A 20,727-nucleotide genomic window follows, 5' to 3' on the forward strand; every position below is an offset into this window, starting at 1 on the left:
GTAGAAGCCAATGTAGCGTAAAGCTGTTCGTTTAATGCGGCGGCTGCTCGCCTGGCGCACAGCTGGATCGTCTCCTTCAGCTCTGGTATTATTCATCTACTGTGTTACACTGGCTTGGAGTCACTGCACAGTAGGAGAAGTCGCTAACAGTGAGCAACCACAGTATACCACATCGGGCAGGATGTGCCTTTTATGATTTATGGTAATATTGTATTTCTGCCGCTCCGTTTCACTTATTTGTTTTCAATAAAAATCAAACCCGGCTGACGCTCGCTGACTAATTTCCCTGTCGCGATATCAAGCGTGTGATAAACGTTTCTGCTCTCGTTTCCACTGTGTGAATCGCTAATACAGTGTTGTCAGCGGACTAACCGTGCCTTCGCTGTGTGCCAGCCGCGTCACATCTCTCTTGCTCTTTGACATGTGCGCGTTCGCTATTAACGGCACCTCATTAGGAAAGCTGACAAGACGAATCAGGACACACCCAACTGTATGGACGCATGGAAAAGCTTCAATGTTTTGTAGAAAGATAACAAAAACAGAGGTGAGCAGCGTGACTGTCTCTCCATCGTCCTTCTGTACACGCTCATCACTGAGGAGGAAAAGTACAGCAACTTAAGACTCAGGATTACGCTTCCATTTCACAGTGGTGCATTTTTCAAGACACTTAATTATAGCTTTCTAGAGGAGGCCTGTGATGAAGCCCAGACTTTTTCAGCTCTAACGGAAAGTTTTCCTCCATGTTTGGCGGGCTCCCAACCGGCTCGTCGTGCCAGCTAGTAAGGCCACCAGGCAAGGCAGCCAACCAGCCAAGTATCCCGCGGACCAGCACCGGGTCCACCGGACCCTCTGCCGGTCAGTCGGAGCCGAGCGAGCGAGCGAGCGGCCGGGATGACGGAAACCTGATTCCTTCTGACCTCATCGACACCACCTCACCGACTCGCATCCACACGCTGATCCCAGAACACCGCTAAGCTCTTAATGACTGTTTGTCACCGAGCCCGTGACATCACTGCGATCTGCTGGAGGACAGCGCACGCTGCGGTGTGCGCGCGTCCCCGGGCAGCGGTGTAGTTCTGTGTGAGACGTTGGAGAAGGCTGGACCGCATAGTGCTTAATATATTTAGATTTTTTGGGGAATAGATGCTTAAAGGGAAACGGCACGAGCAGCTTGGAAAAAGACGGAGACGCTGAGGAGGTGGCTGCTCACTGCTTGTGGCAGGAGGGCAGAGGGGGGGGGGGGGGGGGGGGGGGGGTATAGAGACAATTTCCTCTCCGCTCTTATTGCTCTGACTGTCTGCCGCCTACTGCCTTCATGGAGGTCCCTAATTGAGATCACTTGTACTCAAAAATAGGAACAAAAAAGGAACTTCTGTGGGCTGGGTGATGGAGAGGAGAAAATAAAGCAATAATACGTGACGAAGGCTGCCATTAAAAGGTTCCAATCATAGATCTGAGCGACTGGGGCTCAGGGCTGAGAACTCTTTCTGCGCCTGCCAGGATGTTGAGGTGTCACATCCCACCTGCTGTCACGGCGCTAAAGCTGGACGGGTGTAATGGAGGTTTTCTGTGCGTGCTTCTTTGACGGGGCAGGGTGACAGTGCCAGGCCACGCTGAGGCCAGAAATCTGCCACCAAGGGGGTTCAGTTTTTCCACTTTTGCATGCAACTGTGTGTGTTACGGTTCGTCCTTACGTAGCTGCAACCGAATATCTTTACAGTCATCAGGAATATTTGGCCTTGCTTCTCTGTGCAGCCTTTGTGTCATTAGCTTTGCTATTATTAGCCCTTCACTTTAATTCAAGTGTTCCACCAATCAAACCCTCCCTGGAGCTGCTTTCCCCGGACCTGATCCCACTGTGTCCCATACGGCGCGCTGGTTTTCCCTTCAAACCATCTATCACTCAATCAGGTCTGAGCGTGCCATTAATCAAACAATGATCTCCTCTCCTTGGAGACCAGTTTGAAGGATTGGCTCGGAGGAAACGCAGCGTATCCAGGAGTGGTACCGGACCCGGGCTGGGAACAGGAACCCTGTAAAGAGCGTTTTTCTTGGATTGGGACCCTCTGTAGGTGCTAAAGACAATACAGACACTCGGGAAGGCCAACATTCCACTTTACACTTTTCCCTTCCTCTGTGTATTCCACTGGTCCACTTCCACTCTGCTCTGTAGCTGGTTAGTATCAAAATATTTATAGTACATCTGCAAGACATGCTCTTCTCATGTATCCAGAACCATTTAGCCCCATGTTCATTATGAAAGGTAAAACTAATACCAGAATTCTAGGGGAGATTTCCCTCTGCTGTGTTTGTCCGTGTAGTACGATTGAGGATGATTTATGTGGGGCGTGGAGGCACAGGTGAGACAGACAGAGTGACTATGTGGCGAGCGGCGAACAGGCAGTGGCCCAGACTAGCACTCACAGGGGGGCTATCGTCTGTCACTTGCCCGTTTCCTCAGCTCCTGTTTTGAGACTCAAGGAAGGTAAGGAAGTGGTACACGCAGCGGCTGGAAACAGGGAAGGAAATGAAGGAGACAGGCGGCAAGGATATATGTACATATAGCCATGGAGACGGGGTGGAGGAATGTCCAGGTGCACTGGGTCCAAATCACTGTGAGGAGCTATAGAGCAGGGCCAGATGGGAGGAAATAAAGCCTGTCATGGACGCTCAATTGCACACAGACATAAACATTTGAGTAAAGATGGAGTAAACCTACGCCTGGACATGTACCATATACATTTTTTGTCTTCGAGCATGTAAATGTATAAAATATATCTGTTTTGCTTGGCCATCCTCCCTGTGTGGGTATCATGCTGAAAAGCTAGACCCTGCTGCTGAAATGCATTACCACTCTGTTGGAGAAGGGGGGGGGGTTTCCAGCGTTGAGACAACAGCCAATCAGATAAACAGGAAAAAAACAAAAATCATTACTGGGCAGCCATCGAGTAACATCACTCAACTTCCGAGAGTTTGGATCGTGACGTTTTTTTTTTCTCCCCGACTCGATCCAAAACACAGAGTCTGAACGCCGCGACGCGGAGCCATACATTCTAGATCAAAATCCAAACCGTTCATATGTCAACATGGCATTGAGTTGCCTTGGCTTGTAAAAGAGGCCTTGTACAGTGATCTCTATGCACCGTGTCGCGAATGAGTTAAAAAATTAGGTTGCGAGTGTCTCATTTGATGCAGCTCAGTAAAGAGATGCCCGAAACCTTGGTCTGTAATTACACTGAGCCTATTAAGCTACTGGTCAGAAATGACTCACGACGAGGTGGGGGTGTGGAAGAAAAGAGACCAGTGGAGGGAACTCGTTTTCATGGCTTCCAGTCTCACGTGTCGTCAGACAAAACCAACTCCAGCTAACTTTGGAAAAGACGGTTCAATGTAAGGAAACGCCACGAAAATTGCAGGAAAACATGATTTCACTCAAGATACATGACTATTGTCTGATTATGCGACCTATGACCCCGTATTTTCCACACACACACACTCAGAACTTGGCGGTTATTCCGTAACGGGGTCTTTTCATGTCATGTCTGCTCTGCCCCTAGCTGAGACTCCAATGACGCCAGCTTTATAGCGCCTAAATTGAGTCCTGAGCAGGGAGACTCATCAACTGCCGAGTCCCATGGGCAACATCAATTATGTTGTGAAACGCTGTCCTTCAAATACAGTCTATTCTGTGGTGTTGCATTATGGCAAAGCTGAGAATTCGAACGTCACACGCATAAAAATCCCTCTTTGGCAATGAGGTTGTTGGGATGTGGTCTCGGGCTGACAATTAAATTGTCCGCTTGGAATACGCCGTCACTATGGGAGCACCAGATTTACGACAAATCATTTCGAGAGAACTGATCATCTTAAATATTTTAACTGCACTTTATGGCGTCATAGATCACTCTGAGATGTTCCCGTGTCCTCGAGAGACTGAAAACTGTCCCCAGTAGTTGCTGAACTCATTTACAGACAATTAGAGGAGCACTAAACAACCCAGGCTCCACTAACTGAACTGTTTTGGTGGATGAAGCCCCTTCACCCCTTCAGCAACTTTCCAGCAAGAAAGGCCAAATGCTTCACACAAAGTATATCACGAAACTCTCTCGGACAGTTTCAGGCTCCAAAAGGCAGCTTCTACCAGTAAAAAAAACCTTAAAATCATAAAACAGGTATACAGAGTTAAAAACTGTAAACATTAAACCTGTGTTTACACTGCAAGGGATTCTTTTTCATCAGTAATTGCCTCATACTGTGAGCCTGATGATTGGGTAATATTTATGATGGGCCCTCAGGGTACGCTTTCCTCTTAGTCTCTCCTATGTCTATAAAACTTTTTACCCTCAGCTCCACTGCAGCACAGACAAGATCCCATTAGAACCTGATTGCATGTGTGCGCTTTAACTACGCCTCTATAGTGGCTTTGACGTGCACGTCCGTGTGAAGCGAGCGTGTTTGTACAGTATGCGTGTGTGTGTGTGTAGCAGTAAAAGGGGCTGGCTCTGAGACTTCGGTTAACCAGGCTATAATTTGGAGGCCCAGTGAAGACTCCCAGCAGCCTCTCACTGTTTGTTTATCGGAGAGACCGGCTCTACTGTTTCTGCTGCATCTGCAGGGTCCTGCAGCAGCCGGGCGTGCATATCTGTCTGGTTGCGTGTGCACGTGAGCGCAGATGTAATCATGTGTATAATGTGCTATACATGTGAAAGGGCCGGGAAAAGGCTGTCTGTGGCCTATTTTGGCATTATGTGTACAGTATATAATACACCCCCCCCCTTTTATTCAGAAATGGAAGCTTTGTCATAAATAAGAAAACAGAAACAGCCCAACTTGACAAAAAACACCCACCCTTGCATTAAGAAGTGTTTGTCAGCAAAAAACGGCTGCTATTTTTGTTTGTGCCAAGTGTAACTCCCTTGGGACTACGCTGCTCGCTTTCTGTCCCAATTGGGCTTTTGTTTTTTCACCAATTCTCCTCCCATGCAGAACGAAAAGAAAACAATACAATTCAAAAGACCGGAGCTCTCAGCCTGTCATTTAGCTGTAACTTTGAATTGCCTTTGCTCTGCGTGAGCTGTTTCCCTTTTCTCTCTCTCTCTTTCTCTCTCTCTCACACACACACACACACACACACACACACACACACACACACACACACACACACACACACACACACACACACACACACACACACACACAATGAATTGTTGCAGCATCCTAAAATTCTCGAGAGGAAGAAAGGCAGAGTGAGAGAGGAACTTTCAAAATATGACTCTAATAAAATATTCCTGCTCCTCTGGGATCCTCCTTTGCTCATTCAGCATCAGGAGGAGTGAAGTGGAAAAGGCCTGTTATTGGTCTTGGTCCAAAGAGGAGAAAGAGAGAATTGAGAGAGAGAGAGAGACCTATTTCCTTTGGGAAAACAGAATGAACAGTGCAACAGTTGACGGAAAACTTTTAAGTGCGACAACAAAATGAACTACAGACGACTGTAACAGGGCAGCTGTCTGGGTGAGTGACAGGATTTAGCTGCAGACTGACGTCCCGCTCCAGCGAGGATCAGACAGTGCGTACGTATTAGACTTTGATCACGCAGAGCTGCTGGTGGGAGCAGCGCGACTGAATCGGGTGTGTGTAAACTGGAACAGCTCAGGGATCAACAAAAAAAACGCCAGCCACTAAGTACTGAGAGGATGCGGGTCTCAGTCATAGGAAAGAGCTTTGAAACAACTTGAAATGTAACAGCGGGGATTTTTGCAGTTTTGTAACATTGCTGTACAAGCAGAAATTGTTTGAAACTTTTTTTTTTTCCCACAGCGAGAGTCACGAAGACTCCTGGAAATTTGCACCAGTGCTGCGAGAGAGAAAGTGGGAAACACCTCATACTAACCCACCAGTGTTGCTGTCAATATATAAACTTTATAATGAATGATTTGATGACACAACGTGGCTGGAGAGTAGCTGTCGACATATACAACAATGCTGCTTTTTAATTTCCTTGTCATGTGATGTGACACAAAGTATTTCCTACAAATAGATCTCTGTTGACGACGTACTGTATTTATTTTGTCTTAAGAGCAGTTGCTGAAAGCCTCATCACTCATTTTAATTCATTAACACTGAACATATGTGTTTACAATTATAACTACACAGGCCGGCTAGAATAAAGGTTAAATAGTAACTTTACTCACACCTAGATGTCCTTACATAACAAAGCTCTGTCCAAGCTATCAATCCCAATTATCTGCGAGCCGGTTCCCCCGTCTTGTCCCTTTGTCCCTTCTGTTCTCTCTGGAGGCCACTTTATAAATAACAGCTTCCATTTCTCGCTTGTCCCCCCTCCCCAGAGACTTGTCAATATCAGCTTCACACACTGTTCAAACTTCAAAGGCCAGCACCCCACTACACACACCTACACACACTCTCCTGACTCCCTCTGTGTCCCCGGGGCATATTTCATTTCAGTGTCTGCGCACACTCTGGAATACGTCTCGGTGTGTGCCACAGGTGGTGCTGCCGGTGACTCTGATTATTGCGGTGGCCAAACCATTGCTGCCCTGCCACATTTGTCATCAACCTTTTCCTGCAAGCGTGGGTGGGAGGGGTTGGAGGGAGGATATAAAGAGGAGGAGGAAGGAAAGAGAGGAGAAGGAGAGATGATGGTAAGTGGCCACCCCCACTGTGCCATATGGACGGTGGTTTAAGAGTCCGTTGTGTGGCTCTTAGCTGATGCCGACAGAACTCCTATCTCATCTACTCCTTTCTCATTTTCTAAATTTTAAAGTTTCTCGCTCTTACATCAAAGGTCTAACATTAAATCTCTTCCACACGCAGGCAGCCGGAGATGTCAGGCCACCATAAAAGGCCCATGTGGGCGTTGCTGAGTGGGTGGGCGCTCGGATTTTCAGGTGGATTTGATCTGTTGTGTTCACACCTTGGCGCTGGCAGGGGGCCCACTGTGTGGGCAGGTAATTTGAGCAAATTAGGAGATGGGGCCTCTGTGTTATTAATGACACCCCATACCCTTCACTGCATGTCCGCCTATTGTTCCCTCCTCCGCACACACACACACACACACACAGACACGCACACACACACACACACATCTTTCTTTTCTTCCGCCGGGACTCCCCCGGTCCCATCTGTGCCTCCTGCTCTCTGCCCCTCTAAAGGCACAGCGCATGTAATGCATGCACACATACAGTGCACATGGGACGTGGGCAGCGGGACAGACGATTGGTTCCAGGTGCCACTTTGGGTGAAGCATTAATCAAGCACACAGATCTTCCTGTCACAGACACCTTTAACACACGCTGTACATTTATACACATTTTAACTTTGCTTACACGGGAGAACCTACAAATCCAGCAGTTGTCATTATGTGACACTGCTCCTGAAATACCAGATTCAGATTGGTTTATTTGTCATGTGCAGGTCAGTCAACAATGCAATGAAATGCTTTGAAAGGCATTAAATGCCAATAAAATACCCCAGTAAATACAATCGCTAAAAATATGTATGTTTATGTTCATGTACCAGTCACTCACTCACTATCTTGGCCTCTCACTCCTCGTACCAATCAACCAAAGCCCGTAGTAAATGTGCGCTGAGTGATAAACGATTACAGCTTGACAGTAAGTGAGGAACATCTGAAGACACGTTGTAACAAGGTGTAGCGTACTTATCCTCTGACAGCTCCACAGATGTGCTGCCAAGCTATTGATCACAGCCAGAGTCACAGTCACAGTCAGCGCTCCTTCACTCGTCTTGTTTCTCCTCTAACTTAGAAGTCAGGAAAGATTTAACTCTTGTGGGTTCATGCGCACGTTAATATTCAAAACGGCCTAAAAATACACCGAGCACATCCAACCTGCGCTGCTCTTTTCATGACCTGCTGGTAGGTCGGTTTATATATTTGGGAGCGCGGCCTGAGTCGGAGGGGATACCGCATTCCTTTCAGATTAAACTAAGGAGGGGAAAAACCTTGCCTTTTCTCCCGTTTGGGGTAGAACAGATAAGGCCTTGTGTAGGTGCTGCGGCCGCGCTCGCACTCAAAGCTGCAGGCCGAACCCAAACATCCAGGAGGGTCGACACTCCATATTTCCTCTTATAGAAACACGGAGCGTGGAAGCGAATCTGCCTTGGCCGTTCAGCAGGAAAGTGAGGGAACGCTACACAATGATGTTCAGGTTTCCTGTGGTTTTAAGTTTGCTGTATCAGCTCCGCTCAAAGCCATCGCCTGACTTAAATAGCTAAAGCAAATCCTGAACGCATGGACGGATCAGAGCAAAGGCAGGACGCAAAACAGACAACGCAGGGTGAAATAAGTGTATGAATCTGGGTTATAATACTGGTGTTCTGTTTCATTAGGGTGAACTGGTTCCAAGATAGACCAATTTTCAAAGTGTTAGGTAGTTACTTCCTCTCTGAGGGCTTATATCGGATAACAGCAATTCGCCCAGCATGATGCAATTGAAATGGATGAAGGGCTACAGGATCCTGTTAAGTGTGAAAATAGCAGAGCGCTGCATTAAAAGCTTCACTAGCTAACGCAATGGCATTAAGGCACCTGGTAATTATGGCGCATTCAGATATGATAGCTGAGCAGCATGAGTTTGCAGACCTATCAGATAACAGTATTTTGAGACATTCAATATTTGTAGTAATCTATCAGAAAACCGAGCTTCATGAAAAGACAGAGGACTTTTTGCAGCAATTTAAACAGACAGAAACCTTCAGTAAGCACAGTCAACTGGCAGCGTGTCTTATCATAATAGCGTAATTAGCCCCAAAGCTACTGAATGTGAGGATACAACAAGCAAAAATACACAGTGCCCGGTAAGTATTTAAACTGGATCATGTGTTTGTTGTTGCAGTCTCCATATTACAGACGAGGGTGTGATCACACTCCTTTCCCCGCGCGTTTCAATAACGCCTCGCTGCTTAATTTGGAAGCAGCAGAAGCAGATATTGCACATGAAGCGGCGGTTTAGAAATGTTCTGGACACGACAACAAAGTCGACTTTTAGCACGACACGAAAAATGCCCCACAGTCGGGGTTTCTCTAAGCTCGGAGCCCGATTCGCGGAACCAATCTTCACTGTTTCAGACGCTTCAAACGCGTCGACTGTGACCAAGCGAATACCTTCATAATTTCAAATGAAAACAAAACGCTTTCTCCACAACGTTCACATGTGAGCAGTGGGAGAGTCGCCTTTCAGGCTATTAAAATCACACTTTACAGCGTTCCCATGACGCTCTCATTTGGACCTTAATAACTGCCTGCAGCCTGTTGAGGGGCCATAATCAGAGGTGCTCTCTGTTAGTACGTTTGGGTGAAAACACAGACCAATTAATCTACATTTGATTAAGCACTGATCACATTAGCACCCTGTACCTCCTTGATTACCCCCAGGAATTATGTCGAATGTGGACGTGCAGGGCTAATAAGTCCTAATAGCTGGAACAGATCACAAACACACACATCGCCATTTTACGCCATCGATATGACCCTGCTGGGATTAAATAACATGTCTGCCTCAGAGGTACAATTAAGGATTGCTAAATAGAGTTCCTTTGAGCCAGGAGTTAGGAGAAGAGTCTGCACTGCACAGTAGCGGCCAGTGAAGCGCTCACATTTTTCCCTCTGGCTTTTTCAAATTACCTATTGATGAGTGGGCTTCACGTCTTTCCCTGCATGGGAGGAGAAGGGGGGCAGTGGGAGGAGAAAAAAAAGGGGGGGGGGTTGCTTTTAAGATGTCTCCAAGAAGCAGGCCTGTGGTTAGATCTAAGGCAACACTGGTGCAACAGAAGCTGCCTTTCTCAAACATATAGACGTTTTCCTTGCAAATTATCTAAGATTTTCTTCGGGGGAAAGTTTTCCGCCTGGAGTCAGTCTTCAGATATTTACCCACATCATCCCGCGTTTCTTTGATTGTGTTGATTTGGCTCAGTTTGTGTAAGCAATTTATTTTTTCTCTCTGACGAGACTTTTACTTTACTAACCGATGATGGCTCCCATGACTTAATTGTCTATACGTAATTAAGTTTGTAATAGAGAAAATAGGCCTTTAAATGTTCCCCAGAGATGCAGGGTGGCTGAGTGGGTGCCACACATGTTGAAGATTATTCTGCCCTCCCCACTGGATCTGCCAGCATGAGGAGTTATAAAAATGTATTTGAGGCAATTAAATGAAAACTGCTTGATGTAAATGCCAAGACAAACTTTAATGAGTCCCCTTTTTCTTAATTTGGAATATGCCCGCTCTCGCTCAAGTCAGCTCGATTTACCGCTGGGAAAGTGTGCTCAGTCCTAAATTAAAAATGTCCCTAAATGCAAATCTACAGACGGGATGTGGCTTTTCTGACAAACAAAACAACATTTTGAATCTCGTGTTCCCAGCAAAGTGGCGGAGGCCAGACAAAAAGATGCAGGACGGACCCGGCAGCAGGAGAAAAACATATTAGAGCATACATATTCAAATATCATCAAAACAACAATAATATTCCAGGCAACAATTAAAATGGCCTTTGTTATGGATAGAGCACATTAAACATATTTATTTTAAATGATAAATGTACCAGAAACCTCCGGTTGGTCTTGCAAAATCAGACTGCACTGTCAAGGGGACTTTCTGTGGTTGTACTGACAGATTTACTACCCAGATGTTCATAAACAGGGGCAAATAGCACAAAATCAATAAACAACATTTAACCCAAGAATCCATTAGTGATTCTTCGACGTCTTTCCACCTGAACATCTGCTCGTCTTTCAACCTCTGCCACCGCTGCAGCATGCTTTCAATTTCTTACAGCGCTGCTCGTCTCCTGTGCCGCGCTTCTGCCCCGGACACACCGAGGGGTCGGGGGGTTAACGTGGTAATAGGTGGTGCTGATTGGTGGAAGACGCTGACTCTCTTTGGGCTTTCAAGGCGTATTAGGAGGCACGCTGCTTCTGTGCGGAGCAGGAGCCCAGAACAGCTGTGTCTGACCACGGGGCGACTTTTTAACAACATCATTTAAACATTTGATTTGGACAGGAGTGTGTGTGTATGTGTGTGTGTGTGTGTGTGTGTGTGTGTGTGTGTGTGTGTGTGTGTGGAGGGGGGTCTATTTCTTGTGTCGCAGAGGAATGAAAATGTTTGTTTAAATTTGAAAATTCATCTGGTAAACCTAAAACATAATCTATTTTGCTGATTAAATTACACTGTGTAAAGAAACTGTCACAACAGAAAACAGCAAAGCCAAAACAGTGGCCGCAAACTGAAGCGCGCACGCTGGCCTTCACAGGTAATTGAAAATCCTACAGCTGACATGGCTACTGTTCACAGGTCTCGGGTCTTTGTGGTCCTGTTTCCTACACGTCCTCTTGCCAAGAAGGTTGTTAAAATATAGAGAAATGAACAAATGAGAAATAAATAAATATGAAGTGTAAATCCAACTGAAAGGTGTAATTGTTCTTTGAAAATATAAATATTATTCCTGGCATTCGCAGCATGTTTCTGGAAGGTTTCTGTTACACGTATGTACAAACCGGGAGTTTATAATCCAAACAAATTTTAGGTTCTTGTTTTAGTAATTTGCAGACAAGCAACAAGTCAGGATAAAATGAGAGGAGTGTGAATAATTTATTTACACGCACACTATAAATTCATCCTATGGAAGTTGACATGGAGCAACTTCTTGTTTAATGTGGATTTATGACTGATGAATAAATGGTCCCTGGAGGCGACACTGATTAATTAATGACAGCAGCGCGACGGAACAATTTCAGGAAGTGATTCCAGACCTTTCTTGGCAAATTAATGAATACTTCTTTCCTACGCACAACAGGGACACCCTACACTCACAATCCAGTGTTCCCCACATCTTGTTTCAATGCTCGACTGTAAACTGCCTTGTGTGGCGTCTGTTTACGTTTGTCAAGAATATCACCCATGCTTTTGTTTTGGGTTCCACAATGGCATCGCTTTGTAAATCTAAGCGTATGTTGCACAAACATGTCATCTCCCGCTTTCAGAAATATTTATAAACATCGCATAGAGTAAATACCAGAATCCATAAATATGGAGAGAGTTTTTTTCTACTTGCGCACCACATAGACTTGATTACGGTTGGGTCGTTCTTGGATCTTGATAGCGGGGTCCTCGTTGACCTTAGCTGATCCCCTTAACTCATCTGGAGCCAAATCTGTCAGTCACATCCAGCATTTTTACTGCCTTTACCCGAACCTCTGCATGCTTCTATCCAAACCTCAGCACCTGAGCTCAGGTCCTCCCTGTGACCTCAGCCCCTAACCCGACTCCAGACACAACAGAGCGCAGCGGCGCTGTACTCACCCCAGAAGAAGTTTTGTTGACATGGTGTCACTGTGCTGAAAAGGCTGTTAGATGCCATAGCTGCCTCTGGTTGCAGCAAGCCCCACTTTTGTTCCTCTGTGGTTTCCGTGACCCTTGACACGTCCTAAACCAAGAGCACGTAGCATGTCATAAAGGAAAAAAATGGAAAAGCCATCCGCAAGACATGCTTTACGTATCAACTATTCGGATGACCACAAGTAACAACCAGGTCTGGGTTTTATAGAGAAAAAAATTGCAGAGGCAAATATCGCCTTTGCGGATAGATCAGATGGTGTCGGACTTGCTTGCTTGGCGAGTGTGGTTGGAACGTACTTACTCGCTTAGCGCCGTCCTTGTGACTGGTGCTGGCCCGCGACGATTAACCATTTACACTCCAGGTCGCCCTCAAACACCAACCCCGAGCCGCACGTCTGTGGTTCTGTGGTTGTTTGGGAGGCGAGCAGAGCCCTCACACAACCCAAAAGGCACCAGCTTTAAAACTTGTCTCTTTCCTGCCCTCCATGTGCCGTCACTGGAGAGCCTAGGTCACATGCGCTGTGACGTCATCACGGCACAGCACTTGAGTGGGACAGCCTACCGTTGTGGCTTTCTTCCCTCTCGCCTCTCCTCTCCTCTCTCGGCACTTTTTCCCCTCCTCCCTGGCTGCCTTGTCTCTCACGCGTGGTTCGGCTGCAGTTCCAGTCTCTCTGGGGAGTCGGGGTCTGATGCTCCCATGAGTGAGGAGGCTTCAGTGGGGGCAGCTTGTTCAGCCGCCCATGCCTCTTCAGCATATGGGGAACAGCACTCCCTCTGCTCTGCACTCCCTTCGTTCATTCATCCCCCTCCTTCTCTCTCTCTCTCTCCCTCTCTCTCTCTTTCCCCTTCAGTGTCTCTCTCTGACTCCGCTGCTCCTTCACTCAACCCCTTTAACGGGCTGTCGTGCTGCTCCTGTCTGCCTCTGAGCAGGGAGAGCCGAGCTTGGTAAGATTTGAGGGTGTGAGTGAGGAGCGAATGGCTGGCTGGCGGCGTAAGACTGGGTGTGTATGAGTGTGTCTGAGCATGTGTGTGTCTGTCTGTGCAGCGTAGAGAGAATGGGGAAACAAGGACAGAAACCCTGGATTAGAAAACAAAACAGTGTCACTTTGCAGCGTGAATCTGTCCTCTTTCTCATGTTTCACACTCTTTAACCTCGCTGTGTCATACTCAAACCCAACTGTTATTGTGTGATTACTGTAATGACTGTCTGAGTGCGTGCGCGCATGCAAGTATGTGCCGGGCTTTAATTGGCTCTCACAGAATTGAGAGAGACGTGGGCGATTCCTGTAAAGGGTCGTAAATCACGGCCACCTGTCTCCTCTGTGAAAGAGATGCCTTCTCACAGTCCTGTTAACACCGGGAGACACACACTGGAACACAGACACCCTGCACGAAACGCCTGCCAACATGCACAGCGGCGCAGGCACCTCGAGACTATCGAGGATTAGTCACCGCACTCCACACGGTTCCCACACATGCACATTTACTGCACACCCTCACAGGTCAAAGTGCAGAATCACAGAGTTTGCCTTTAATCAGCGATCACAGGTGCTTGTTACAACAGATGCACATTTGCTTTAGTGAAGAAGAGGAAGAATGTGTGGAATAAAGCTGAGAGTTGAGTCAAGTTGTAAAGTCTTAAGGCAGCCCAGTTATTTAGTGACTAGCCAGTGAGTAAAGCATGACTTAGCAGTAAAGCGATGAAGAACAGCTTCAGGCTACTTTCTTAAAAAGTCCTAGTGCTTGTGAAAACGATCTAGCGTTTAATTTGTATAAATCTACATTTAGTGGGACTTAATACACAGGTCTCACTGTGAATGGTTTTCATTAGAACTACTTAGTTTCCAATGAAAACTTTAAACAGCGTTTTGTAGATTCACGTTGCCATTAAATGTTTAGAATATTATTTGAAAATCCTTTTTTGCAAAAATATATAAAAAATATTATATATAATATGTATTTTCCTAAGGATTTTCTTAAGTCATTTTAAAATGTACTGGGCTGTGTTTATTATGTTAAATAACTGATCATTTTTTCATTTTCTCTTCTATTACGATCTGCACTTAATTATTATATGTCTTTATGACCTTCATATACAATAAAGCGAATAAAATTGTCAATCAAGCAACATAAACATTGTTGCACACCCCTCAAATCCACCGGCAACAGCATTTCCACAAGTCTTTACCACCTACCTTATTTCTGTGCTGTGAAACATTTTCTTTGGCTTGGCACTTTGTAAATATTTGCTGTCTAAAACAAGAACACGCCTCTGCAGCTGCAGTGAATGTTACAGAATCCTTAGGGAAGAGCTATTCTAAATGCTGCAAACACACTGAACATCACAGACGGTGCCCAGTACCTATTTCCACTCTAAGATTTAACCCATCCTGTCACCCATGCAGCGCTCCTTCATGCTAAATATACAGTAGTAGTCCTGCTTAATACCAGCAATATTCAGTACTTAATGTGCTACTTGATACTGAAGTATTTCAAGAAAAACATTTTTAAGTTATGTATAAACATTTTTAGGGTTACTGCAAATGGATGCTTCGCTGTCAGAGGAATTAGACGTTGGGACAGAGAGCAGCAGTGCTGCGAGTTCCGCCGAGCCACAGTAAATTACGCGCAGTTTGATGGGAATGTAATTTGCACATCATGACTGAATCTGAAACACGGAATGAAAATAAAGCATAAATGTCAAAGCCAACTCATATGGAAGGAAGCATAACATCTTGGGTGGCACGGCATATGATAAACAACCTTGATGGCAAAAATCTGAACTGTGATGATGTTGTAGTCTCGGATATCGCTGCATGGATTCTTTAAGGGCTGCAGACGCTGTAACTACGAGGGAGCGGGCAGTGTTTTCCCTCGATACAGTAACAAAGTTTAGTTTAAGTTGACCAAATATTATTTCACTTGCCCAACTGTCGGTCAGGTTAGCGGTTCACCCGCCCTTTTAGGAAAACTACAACAAGCCTTTTTCATCACTGAAACCTTGACCACAAGTGCTCCTCTTGTCTATAAGCAAGTCTAACGACCCCAGAGTCAATCCAACAGAGCACGATAATTAAAAGTTTGGATTTTGATTTCTAAATAATGGTGTTAGGGCATTGGGCAGCAACACAGGTTTTACATAGTAACATGCTGTAGTTTTAATATAACTTCACAATAATGAGCAGGATAAAAAATTACTAATTGTCTACATTTAGCAATAACTTAAGTAGCTTTGTTTAGCAATGAGGAGTGGGGGACGAGCAGGGAGAGAACTGAACTGTATTATACTTTTGATGGAAGTTATGAATAAGTTAACTAAGTCGTGCTTAATAGGAAGTTTATGATACGTTTAAAACAACTTACGCAACATTTTTGGTACAGTAAGTACAATCTTTAAGCATTTATATTGTCTAGTCCTACCTGGAGTTCACGTGAAACCTCCTTTAAAGGATTTGACGTTTCTATAAGAAGCTTTGTGGATCCAGAATAAGCACAGGAGAAAAAAAATACAGGAGGACTGCCAGCTTGGAAGGGTCTTCACTATGCTGTACAGACAATTTTGTAATATATGTATTCCTTTCTGCAAAAAAAACACTTTTATGTGAAGGCAATAATGTTAAAGGCTGGAATATGACATGAAATATAATATTTCATTCATTACTGCTTCTCCACTGGTGGCCGCATACTACACTTGCTGCACTAGTGTGTGTGTGTGTGTGTGTGTGTGTGTGTGTGGAACCGAGGAGCTTGGCGATGCTCTGAGCTCTGGCCAAGGTCTGCCCTAAGGACTGTGGTAGATGGCCCACCCTGCCAGACACTTTCTCTCTTACCACTCAGGACCACACACCCTCAAATGGACTCACTTTGTTATCACAAGCTCTCGTAGAAACATAATAGAGGTATCATGTGCTGGAGCGCGACTTAACGCATGCTATTAACATGGGGTGTTGCTGCTCGATACTAAACGGCAGACTCCCTGTTGCCTCACTTTGTCGCAGGCGCTGAACTTGTTTTCGAGGTGAATTATCTCTTGCAACAGAGCATTTCTGGGAAAAATATTGAGGCATAATGAGGGAAGATGAGTTAAAATTACACCGAATGGAGGCTGTGAGGCTGCTTGTTAGGAAAGCTAAAAATGACATGACATAATTAGCCCAGGGCAGACATCACACACACGGAGGTATGGCAGTATTAGAAAAGGAAGGACTTATTAATAGCCCTCCTGGCGCGCGTTGTGTACTCCTTTTGGCATGACATTAGTACGGCCTGGCTGGGCAAACAGGCAGGTACAGTGATTCACTTTAACAGGCGACATCTGTAAAACGCCAAGGTAGTTTACACTGCGGCTGGGCCCGAATTAACGTGCTTTCATTGGGGAGGCGAGGGGGGAACGGCGAGTTGCAATCAGCTTCTGTTGGCCGCTGGGCCGACGCTGTGAGCGTAAATATCCCCTTAACAGCGCCACTGAGGCAGGACGGCGACCTGCGTTCACAGAATCAATTAGAGCCAAAGAGAGGTTCGCTTTAGCGCAGTCCAACGCTCATGGAAGCGAGGAAACCTAATATATGACGCTGTGACGCCAAGAGGATGTTGATGCGCGATGTGAACTGTTTAGTAAGGTCTGAATGGTCTAATCTGAATGAAAAGTAGATATTTTCTTGTGGGGTCCAGCAGTGGTATCTACATCTTCCAGTGACCTAAGGCCCTTTCTTGTGGTGTCTGGACAGCTGTTTTTGGAGTCACAGTTTTGAAGGAAAATAAAGTCAGCCTTTAAGTAATAAGGGGAAATGTTTAATATCGAATGGCGCGCGCACAACCTAAACACATTAAAAATAGCTCTCGGAGTTGTGATTACATAAAATTGCAAAAGACGGGGGAAAGTCGGATCATTGGTGGAGGCTGTGATGAGGAGGCTGTGGCTGACCACCAAGAGACTGAGGCATTGCTTTTTTCCTCCATTCCTCATTTTAATCAAGGGTCCGGTCCAGGAAAAACAGTGCCTACCTACACTGCAGTTCAAACAGCGTGGCCCGCTGAGGCCCGAGCGATGATTTCTAAATGTCCACTGACAAGTTGCTTTAATTTGTGTGCTAAGTACATGGAGGTGGATTCAGATATATCTTTCTCGCTTGCCATACGTGACGCTCTCTCACTATCCCTCCACCTCCGTTAAACTTTATGGTATACTTAGATCCGTATGAAAAGCCCTCCACCACGTCTGCTGTCTGGTTTAGATATGACATGCTGTGTTAAAGGTGAGGACAGATCCTGTTAGCTTTGATTTGAAGACTTAAAATGGCTTCTTCATACCACGCTGATGTTTTTACTACAGCTCCACCAACTGTCCTTCCAGCCTACGTCCTGCGTACAGCATATCGTAGTTGAGGCCACTGGAAACCCTGTCATTGTGTGGTCAGTTGTCAGCAGCTGAGATTTTTTACAATAGCTGCTAAGCTGGGGTCAGTCGAGTTCAAGTGGCCTGAACTGCTAAGTCAGCATTACAATTACGCTGGGCTGATGATACAACTTCACTACAAGGCTCGAGTCACATGATGCCCCCGGTCACATGATGCCATCGCACTAGGCAAATGTCAAAAACAAAAATGACTGTGTGTCATGCCTACAGTAAATGTGAGGGTGAATACGTTAACGCTGCACTGGCCATGACTCAGATCTGGAGGTCATGACAGCCATTTGCAACCTGAATGAGCTTATACATAAGCTGTCCATTATGTGTTAGAAACTGAGTTTACGTGCTGTGGAGAACAAAGTGCGCCTGATAAAGGCAGACGGCTCACTGGAGAAACAAGCTATTATGAGGAGGAGTTCGGCCCTGTGTCACTGACAATAGGGGAAACAAAAGGCTCTGTTGTCTTCTCCAGCCGGTGGGTTATTTTTTTTCTGTGGGGCCTTTGTGATGGATAATTGGCCTCATCACATGATTTCATAATGCTGTGACTCGTCTTTCAGTCCCAGTGTAACACAATAACAAGATAAAAAAGGGGGGGATCTAAATCTGAATTTTTGACATTGTTTAGAAGTGGCCGCTTTTCTCCGTTGTGGTGTATAATTTTAGAAAGATGTACGAGCAGGACGCTGACTTGAACCAGTCATAATACAGCCTGGGGCGCAGGCAGGCAGTCCAGCTCCCTGAGTTCACTGGCTGTATTGTTTTAGGATAATCATTTAAAAGTGCTCGCACAACTACGCCATGGTTTACGGCTTAATACAATATTGCTGTCTAAATATCGGATTCAAATCAGATGGAAACTAAACCCAGACTTCTGCAGAAAATAAATAAATAAATGTCATGTTTTTAAAATAGTACAACATATTAGTGTTGACGTTTGTAGCTATCACTATTTATTAATTTCAACGCTAAAATTAACACTTAAATTGTTTGGTTTTAGGATCTATTAGCTACTATGTATCACCTGCAGCTCTTTTAAAATGATTAATGCCTCAGTGCTGTCAACAGGCTACTGCAGCCTGCAAAAACACGGTCTATGCTGCAACCCCAAGGACTGGGCTGAACTGTAAACACTGCTCTCCACACAAAACCGTCTGCACATGTACTGTGCGTACATGCACAGCAGTAACCCTGGGGGCCTTTCTATTAGATGCTTAGTAGGTATGCAGGCTTTCTTCTGAGTCAGCAGAGATCAATCCGGGACAAGCCAGGCAAGGAATGTATTTACCCCTCTCAGAAAAAAACCCTGTTAACTTCAAACACAGAGCAGCTATTCCACTGTAATGAAGGATGGAATGTGACTAATCTAACAGCATATTGACACGTAGGCATGCATATATTACACAAAAACTAGTAAACACATTCTTAAAAATAGCCTTCATGCATGCAGATCAAGAATGCTTTCCGCGTGCCTTTGAGTAATTTTAAAGTGAATGCAGGACACAAAGAAATCAATTAAAAATGGAGGTGGGTGTTCTAAAAAGTGACACACAAATAAACTATATAAATCCAAAAGGAATGTCATCAAAATTCTACCTGAAGTGACAAAGAAAACAACGATAGGTAGATAGAATTATGAATTGCAAGTATTACAATAGCTTTCAGATGACGACAAAATACTCAAGTAAATTTTCTAAGTAATAGAAACTTTTGAATCAAACTATTTTCTTTTTTACAAATGGAAACTTAAATAATGCATTGGCACAAACATTTATAACATAATGATACTTTTAACAACTAAAAGTAATATTAAATCAAACTGTTTTGTGTTTATACTTTTTGGGTGATGTGCATTTAGTGCACACAGCACATTATCACCTATTATACAAGAAAATGATTCATAAAAAAAATATACAAGTTTGTTTAGGTTTAATTATTGTTTCATGTAAAACATTGTTTTGCGGTATGTGTAGCTCTAATTATTAAAGAAATGGTACATTATATTATTATAAGTACAAATTTATGCTGTAGACAAACAGCATCCTAAATGAATAGCCATTTGCTGAATCCATGCGGCAGCCACACATTAAAATGCAGAAAGGAAATTTGTTTAGGAGTTTTAAATTAGGAAAAGACAGACATTTTATTCTTTAAAACGCCAGAAATAGTAGCGAAGCTGCCGTTAAATTAAGTTTCTGTGTGCTCTGAGAAGCACGGTCACATACTGTTCCTTTCCAATGCTATTTTACAGATGGCGGTTTTGGGACGTGTATTTGTGAATTACAATGACTCCCTTTTTTACTCTCAAAACATTCCGAAAGACTGCAAGATGAAATGCTGGAATTTGAGGCATGATGCTAATTTGAAGACAGAATAAATCTATAAATCTGACTTAGTCTCTTGCCTGAGGATATACAGCCATGATAATTACAGGTTGACTTTACAGACACGCAGACATCTCTCATCTGTATTGCTAATAGTATAACCAGCAGGCTGCTACGTGCTTACTCAGTGTCTAGCAGCAGGGGTGAGCAGAGGTAAGCTGTAACAATGATATCATTATAAAGCAGAAATTGGTTGGCTTGTATTGCATGTTGTAATAACAAAGCACTACTGCGCTTTAATATGATTTATCTGTCAGCTGGTATACAGCTTATGAGATGTAGAATTGTACATTAATTATCAATCATGAATAATTCTGAAATCACAACTGGAAATCACATTTACAAAAACAGATTGCCAGATTTTCAGTCTTCACCACGACAGCTTCAGAACATATTTGTGATCTTCTTTTTGCTTTGTTTTGTTGATTGTCCCTCACTAGCAAACAAACAGGCATTCCCTCCCACTGGCAGCATGACTATCTGTGGAAGATCTAACACAAAGCATAACGGATGATCTGGGAGGACAGTGTTGCATCTGGTTTTAGTTAAGTCCTTGTTT

At 44.6% G+C, this 20,727-nt stretch overlaps 1 protein-coding gene across 6 annotated transcripts in view; it reads right to left on the reverse strand.

The window, feature by feature from the left end:
- The window catches only part of runx2b (RUNX family transcription factor 2b), an 84,932-nt gene that overhangs the window by 21,777 nt on the left and 42,428 nt on the right, over positions 1-20,727 (reverse strand). The window contains exons 1-2 of one of the 6 annotated variants that reach the window (XM_041069515.2): positions 12,676-13,411; positions 12,339-12,462 (exon numbers count right to left, since the gene is read on the reverse strand). The exons of 3 other annotated variants lie outside the window; for them this stretch is intronic. In XM_041069515.2, coding sequence (XP_040925449.1) covers positions 12,339-12,396 — 58 coding nt within the window. In that variant the 5' untranslated portion in view covers positions 12,397-12,462; positions 12,676-13,411. Of the gene's footprint in view, positions 1-12,338; positions 13,412-20,727 lie in introns of those variants that run through there. 2 more of the 6 variants (XM_041069516.2, XM_055506383.1) reach the window with 2 other exon arrangements.

Source organism: Betta splendens, chromosome 24, assembly GCF_900634795.4.
Source record: "Betta splendens chromosome 24, fBetSpl5.4, whole genome shotgun sequence".
Taxonomy (NCBI): Eukaryota; Metazoa; Chordata; class Actinopteri; order Anabantiformes; family Osphronemidae; genus Betta; species Betta splendens.